Below are 7,767 nucleotides of genomic sequence, written 5' to 3' on the forward strand. Positions count from 1 at the left end.
AGACTATCAGCATCCCTACATCATCTGGATAGGAGTAGTGACAGATGTTGCTCAGACGGTGGCTTTAATCTTACTGTTGTATGACTTTATAAGGTTTTATGTGAATAATTGATAAAGTGGCTACATGCATCCAAATGCAGAGGCCGGATGTCCTCCTCCATTTCTAAAAAAAATCCGGTGACTTTGGACTAGTAACAATATCATAAGTAGTCTGGACTCTTCGGAAGTAGTACAACGGGTTAGCTCCAATCCATCGACTAGTCTCACCAAAACAAGTCAACTTTGGAGGCTGGAATATGCATGTGTAATGTGTTTCACTTTGCGAACAACCCTTCTTCTGTCTCAGTAAAGACTGTTTTTTGTGGTCTTATACCACCATTGGTTAGCCAAGCAAGAGGTGCCCTGTCTTGGATCACCTTCGTTCTATCCTCTGCAACCCCTAGCTTCTTCCAATGTGGACCGACAAAACATTCAACAACCACTCCCGCAAGCAAGCCTCCTAACTGCATGTGAATCAACCCAAGTATAAACTAATTAAGCATTTCATACAATATCGCTGAATGAATTACATGGATAGAGTTATTAATTAGGAGACCTACATGACCCCAGTTGTCTATGCGTTTCATTACGTAGAGGCCAACGCCCTGCACACAAACAAATATATGAGATCTGCACATGAAATTCAACAAACGCATGGCAGAAAAGATAAGACAAACTAAGCTTATAATCAAACGATCGAAGAAGTAAATCACTACGTACCACATTGATTACAACATCAAATGCAATTCGCCCTAAAGTTACATTTGTTTTCTCCAAATGGTTTCGGTGCCTCCACATATAAACAGCTTGTGCACCAATCTGATCACCAAGATAGAAGGTAGTGTAGTGAGAAGCAAGAAATTTCATCTTAATGACTTGGCCCGGTTACAAAATACAATGGTGGTAATCACAAGTAGGAAATATGTTGTATATGTAGGTCACATAATTGTTTTAACATTTACCTTTAGAAGAAAAACATGTCATACAAAAAAACCATGTGAGGGATACACGATTTTGACATTCATAATATATCTATATTATGCACGTGGGTTTTAAGTTGTTGACTAAGTGTGTGGTGTGGCAATACCTATTAATGCAGAACAAATTAGTTAGGTTCCAAGGCACTATATTTGGTTCAATAGAGCAAGAGGGCGCACACTTTTCATACAACTATCATCTTATAATAAACACCTTATTTCCAGGCTTTTGATAATGTGCATTCTATCTATGTAGAGGACGAGAGCGATCTCTGATCAGTTGAATCATGCACCTTGATGTGACAGTTTTAGTCAATAGAAGCTTAATTATAGAAAATTGTGGAAACAAAGCCCATGTTCTCATCTGTAAGTGGCTAGTTCACAATAATGTCATATTCCTAGGAAAATTATAAATCACTATGGGGTTAAGCGGTTAGGCACAAATTTCTAAAAATGTATTATTTTCAATAAACGAACATACCAATCCACAAATAGCAGTGGACGCACCAACAGAAGATTTGATGCCAGCACAGTAACTCATGAGTGAACCTGTTATAACAATTTCGACAATACAAAGATTCGGCTATCACATGAATACTACAAAAATAGCAAATATTATGCGTTATCCAAAGGGGAGAGGTAAAGGATGAAGAAACACCTACCTGCCAATGCCGAAGTGAAATAAATAGTTAGAAATCTTGCAGGGCCAGTGACCTCTTCCACCATAGGCCCAATATCATGCAAAGCGAGACTATTTACCTAGCATGGATTATCACGATGATATATATGAAGTTAATTAGCAGCTGCAATGAATTATCTAAGAGTGTAACATTAATGTCAACTGAAACAAGCAGGAACATGTACCCCAAGATGAATAAGACCACCATGAAGGAAACATGGTGTCACCAAACGCCAGATCTGCCCTTTCTTGACCATCTCATTGACCTTCAATCCAGGGCAAAATCATCTCGGATTAGTTCAGCATTAATTAATAATGACCTGTAAATACACTTGAATGGAGTTTGAAACCACAGATTGTACAAACCTACCATAGCTCCGCACAGAGAAAGCCTCCCTCTTGCTGCTACATCCACGACGTAAACCCTTCGACGCGAGCGAGCAAGCGAAAAAGGAAGAACAAGATTTCAACAAGTGGATGCCTAAATTAAGAAGCCACTTTGATTCAGAAAATAGAAGGATAACTAAAGTTTAACACTGGGTCACGTACATGACATTGATGGCGAGAAGAGCGTTGGTGCAGTCCCTCTTGTGGGTCTTCTTCTTGTTGCTTCCAGTATCAATTGGGCCCATGGGTGGCGATTTCTGCTTATCCTCCGATGATGTGTCATCGATGAGAAGGCCGGCAGCGGAGAAGGACGCAGCAAAGAGCACATTCGTGAGGATGCTGCGAGGGCGGGGTGGCTTGGACGACGAAGAATGCCAACGTGATCCTCCTCCAAACCATCGACTGTTGTTCGGTACTGCTCTTGGCAAGACATGAAGTTCCCGCATGCCCTATAATTAAACAGATGATCAATAAAAGCGCCCATAAATAAAAGTAAATAAACCAAGCAACCATGCACATGAAAGCATGAAAGAGCATGAAATTAAGTTGCATGACAAGTAATGTACCCCAAATATATATATATTATAGGTCCATATGTGGCCCGGTGCAAGCAATCTTGTAAGAGTAAATATGTAAGGCATATACTCCCTCCATCTCAAAATAAGTTTCAAAAAAGTGTCTTTGCTTTAGTAGAAACGTACCGGCGGCGAGCAATGAAGGACACAATTTCCGAGTTGGGCAGCCGAAGAGCAGGAGCCAGGAATATGTGCCGGAGGAAGAGGCGGGCTGATGGAGCGGAGCCGGAGCAGCAGCCGCGTCGCCATGGCAATGGGGACCGCGTTGTAGACAAGAATACCACGTACGTGCAGGCAGGCCTCTCGTTTTGAAGGAGATCAATTAATGTGTTGTTATCTCGCTTAGCTTGGAAGTCAAGGAGGAAAAAGTTATAGTTTTGCTGAAGCATATCTTGATGTGCTATACGTATTGCACATCTAAATTTAATATCATTGATCTTTGCAAAATATAAGGCCACAGCCAAAACAAGTGGAGCCTGGGGCTCGAACCCAAGCCTCCTAGGTAGAAAAGCCAGTGAAAAAAATATCATTGATCTTACACAACGATTCATGTAGGTATTATTTTTTTTTATTTATACTTGATTGAGTCATTTAGATGTGCAATAACTAAAGCATATCTAGATGTGTCCTAGACAGACCTAAACGTTATACTCCATAACTGTTTTGAACGGGACCGTTCACTTTATGAAAAGTAGTTTGTCTTTCCATCGAAGAGGACAGTCTGATTGTTTGGTTTTATTTTCTTTATATATGCCGTCTCTAGCCAACTTACTCATACTAGGAGGGCATCTCCAACGCAACGCAGACCCTCAAATCATCTGTAACCGTTCGGATCACGCGGTCTGAATGTGTTATGCCATTCAACACGGTTCTGTATCGGTCCATTCGATGGACCGGACGCATTTTTTCTCGTAAATTGGAGACAAACTAGAGGGGCTTTGCGGGCGTCCAGACCGATACCACGTCCGCTTCTGATTGCCTGGCCCACCATTAACCCCCTCCCTCGCCCGCGCGCGTTTCCCGCCCAAAACGGTCAGCGCTACTCTAGAGCGTCAATGCCAAATTCATGACCGGTCAGAGCGGCTGCGACCTCTGAGTGCGCCGGCATTAAAGCGGCGCGCCGAGCTAGAGAGCGCCGCCCGCGCCGCTTCCTGATGCAAGCGACTGCTCTGCATCAAACGACACCCCGTCGATCCGCCACCCTAAATTAATGATATGCGGTGCAGAGGAACCTACTCTGGTGCCACTCGTCCGTCTGTCTTTTGCCCACCATTAACCATACTACCGCAACCTATTGCAATCCGCCCGCTATATAAACTTCATCCCCGGCCATAGCAACAGTCATCCTTCTCCGGTCTCTTTCCCCTCACGGCACCATGCCCGCCATGGTCTCCTCACACGCCATGGCAGGCAGACGGAGGCCGACGACGTCCGAATGGAGGACAAGCCGACGCCATCCTCCTCGCCTGTGCAGGCCGGCATCACCATCGGCGAGGCCCGTGCCCACTACACGGACATGGTGCGGGAGGAGTGGGAGGCCAAGTTCCGGCAGTTGCAGGCCAACCAGGCCTAAACCTCCATCTCCTCGACGAGCATCTTAGGATTTCTGATCTAATATTATATTCTCTTGATATACGTGTTGTGGGCTCCCCCGACCCCCGAGCCGCTCCCGCGAGCGTCCTCGGGGGAAACCCTAGCCGCCGCCCCTCGTCCTCCCTCGTCGATCTCTCCCCCCGCTGCCACCGCACAGCGCCGCCGGGCAAAGACCGACCAGCGTTGGTGGCGGCGGGGATCTTGCCCCTCTCCTCGCGGTTGGCGTCCGGCGCGGGACGGCGCGGCGCGAGACGGCGTTGGGCTGGGCGGGGCCCAGCAGCGCGGCGGAGGGCGTGTTGGGTGGCGGCGCCCCTGCCTGGCGGCAGTGCAGTTGCGGCTTGAGACCTCTCCACCGCGCAGCGGCTGCGGCTTCTCTGGCGGCGGCGCGAGTTATCCCGGCGGTGGCTTGGCGGCATGGCGCGGCGGAGCTCTGGCGATGACTCGGCCGTGGGCTGGAGGGCTAGGCACCGTCCAGTGTTGCTGCCTCCGCGGCGGTTGCGGCTTGGGGCCCTGGACCCCGATCCGATCTGGATCTGGTGTGCCGGGGTCTGGGCCATGGCGGCTGGCGAGGTATGGGATTCGTCGGGGCTTGTCGCCCTCTAGGCACCATGGGGGTGCCGGCGACGACGCGTGCCCGGCGTGGTGACACTGGTGGACGTGGTGGTCATCTTCTTCCCGAGATGGCCGGCCAGAGGCTTGGTGATCGGATCTCGAGATCCATCATCTTGTCCCGGCTGCGAGTAGGGGAGACATGGTTGCCGGTGAAAATCGAGCCGACGGCAGGCGATGGCGGCGTTCTCGCCGTTACCTTGATGAAGGCATCGTCGTGTAACTATTGTCGACCCACTCGTGCTGCTCCGGGGGAAACCCTAGGATCTGGTGTTCCAGATCGGACGATGGCGGCACTGCGGTGTCGTTTCTCTCTTGGGAGCATCGTTTGCGAAGCAGCGCTGGATGTCAGAGGCAGGAGGTGGAGCGGCTTCGTCTTGCATGGAGCTTCGGTGGTGATGTCAAGTCATGCCTGACCGACAGGTGCTACGCTTTGTCATGCCTAGTCGGTAGGTGCTACGCACGATAGATCTTTCAAGGACTTCAAGCTGTGTCGACTGGTGATACCTGGCAGCATGGCACTGAGGTGTATCAGTGGCGACCGCGACGTGCTCAGCTGTTTGCACGCAGGGAGGAGGTGCCGTTTGGCGCCGTGGTGGCGTCGACGATAGCTAGACCGGGCAAGGTTGATGCAGCAGTACAGTTCTGAAAATGGAGCGGTGACAGTTGGCGGCGGCGACATCTGAGTGCACGCCGGACCGGTGAGACCCATGCCCGGTAGGCGTCCTGGATGGGTTCTCAGGTCTTAGATTTTAGGTTTGGCTGCGATGTCTGTTTGGTATTAGGCCCAGGCTATCTGCGCCCCTTCATCAGTTAGATAGAGGTGTTTAGACGGCGGCTTTAGTCTTACTGTTGTATTACTTTGTAAGATCTTGTGAGAATAATTAATAAAGTGGCCGTATGCATCGCCCAGATGCAGAGGCCGGGGGTCATCCTCTTTTTCTAAAAAATAAAAAATATTATATTCTCTTCCGATCGGCCAAGCATCTAAATTAGTTTCTCTCTATATAGAAGGCCTTGGAAGATTATTTGAAGCAATGACTTTTGATGCAGTTTGGTTACATCTAACGGGTGGCCTCGAAGAGTCTGCATCATTATCTGAACGTGGTGATCAATTTCTCTTTGAAAAACATCGTTTCAAAACCTAGATCAGTTCAGGGAAAACGCAGTCAGAAACTTAGGGCGAAGAGGAATACCGTAAAACACATGCGCAGAGGGCCGATGTAACCTCGTTCTTCAGTTTGTACTTCAATTGCCGGCCGTGGCCGACGGCCGGCCTGGCTAGCCGCCGCAATTGGAGAGACGAGAAGGAGACGCGAGGCGTGTAGCCTGTTGCGTTACTTGCGTATTATTACTAAACAGTAAGACTCAGCTACCTATGAGCCTCCACGGCGATTTGACATTGTCAGCCGTACGATCTCCTTATTGAACGTTGCAGATCTTCCAGTCATCCACCGCTCGCGTTTGTATATATTTTTCAACGCATCGCCAGCTCGTGACGTTCGGCCTACTTAGCTGGGCCGCTACTCCGTCATTAATCGGGCTCACCCGATACTTTTTCGTTTCTCCATTTGTCTGGACGCCGGCCGCGTACGTTCTTTCCCGCGGCGGCGGCGCACGCCGTCGGCGTCGTCCACTCGTCCCACGGTCCCGCAGATCTCCTTGGTTGCGCGTGGGCCTCGGTGTCCTTTCCTGTTCACCATCATCTTGGCACGTGAAGCCGGGAAACTGTTTTTCGATGCCCCGGGATCCAGTAGGCATCCAAAGGTAAGGACTTGTTAATACCGGAGAAACCCTAAAACTGCAACTGCAGCGGTTGCTTATGCCTTCAAGTGTGCCTTGTTCGCATGGTTGACTCAGCACCCGATGGGAGTGGCACAACACTGCACAAGTGCAGAAACTATCGCATGGCAACGTGATAGACTGATAGCCATCGAATCTGGGATGGCTTCTGTCTGGTACCTACTCTTCATTCCCATATATCTCTAATTAAACTGCCTTGGCATATAGCAAATCATACACATGAATTTCAGAATTTCCTAGCTTATATTAGTTCAAGGTTGTGAAGTTAATGATGAGGAGCCATAAAAAAAAAAGAGTTTATGGGCTGAGAGGCTTCTGGCCGGTGTGGTGCTAGCTTGACGGGTTCAAATAAGATTTTCTACTCGGTTCATACCAGCGACAAGGTGTATGCATGTACGTGGCGTGCAAAATCCATTGGGTTGAATTGAAATGCTTACATGCTGGCTCCGCCCCCGCGCGACCATCACGTCGTACGTGGACGTGGCGGAACAGAAGGCGCTACTCGAATCCTACCGCTCCACCCTCGACATCCATCGGTACCGCTGGTGGTACCACATCCGTCAGGCGGAATTACAGGCCGCTTACAGGGAGATTGTCGAGGCGGCGGACGAGGTGTTCGGCAATGGCGAGGAGGACAACTTCAGCTCCACAACGGCCGCGCCTCGCCGCCACGACCACAATCCGACACGTGTGCGGCACCGTCGGCAGCAAGGAAGAGTAGTGCATGTTAGGTCACCGTCACGTAGGTCCCAAGAAGGCCATCGCTCCTTCCCTCCCGCTGAAACTAAGTTTGGCAGACTGATCATCGTCGGCCGATTAGCCGGTCAGGCTGCGGTGGTGGAGGCAGAACTGGAGAGCGCCGAGGCGGAACTAGAGAAGGCGAAGGCAAGAGCCGGAGGCTTCACTTCTCGAGGCTCACGGTTGGACATGCGAACGGGCGCCGACGATCATTTAGATTAGGTTTAGAGTATGATTCAATTAAAAATTATCCAAAATTTAATGAATTTTGTTTGGTTTATAGGAAAACCAACCGGTTCGCATGAATTTCATCCGCTTAGTTGAAACCCGGTTTGAAATGTATGTGGATAGGGTTGGATGTCGGCTC

General features: G+C 49.3%; 1 protein-coding gene across 1 annotated transcript; it reads right to left on the bottom strand.

Moving 5' to 3' along the window:
• Positions 1-201: 201 nt before the first annotated feature.
• Positions 202-2,906, bottom strand: LOC119352523 (RHOMBOID-like protein 10, chloroplastic). Its single transcript, XM_037619130.1, has 8 exons — positions 2,784-2,906; positions 2,245-2,531; positions 2,066-2,120; positions 1,679-1,775; positions 1,498-1,565; positions 760-858; positions 600-644; positions 202-503 (listed from the first exon to the last, which is right to left on the bottom strand). The coding sequence occupies exons 1-8, from the start codon at positions 2,904-2,906 to the stop codon at positions 315-317; spliced, it is 963 nt and encodes a 320-aa protein (XP_037475027.1). The 3' UTR covers positions 202-314.
• Positions 2,907-7,767: the final 4,861 nt, after the last annotated feature.

Source organism: Triticum dicoccoides, chromosome 2A (assembly GCF_002162155.2).
Source record: "Triticum dicoccoides isolate Atlit2015 ecotype Zavitan chromosome 2A, WEW_v2.0, whole genome shotgun sequence".
In the NCBI taxonomy this organism is placed as follows: Eukaryota; Viridiplantae; Streptophyta; class Magnoliopsida; order Poales; family Poaceae; genus Triticum; species Triticum dicoccoides.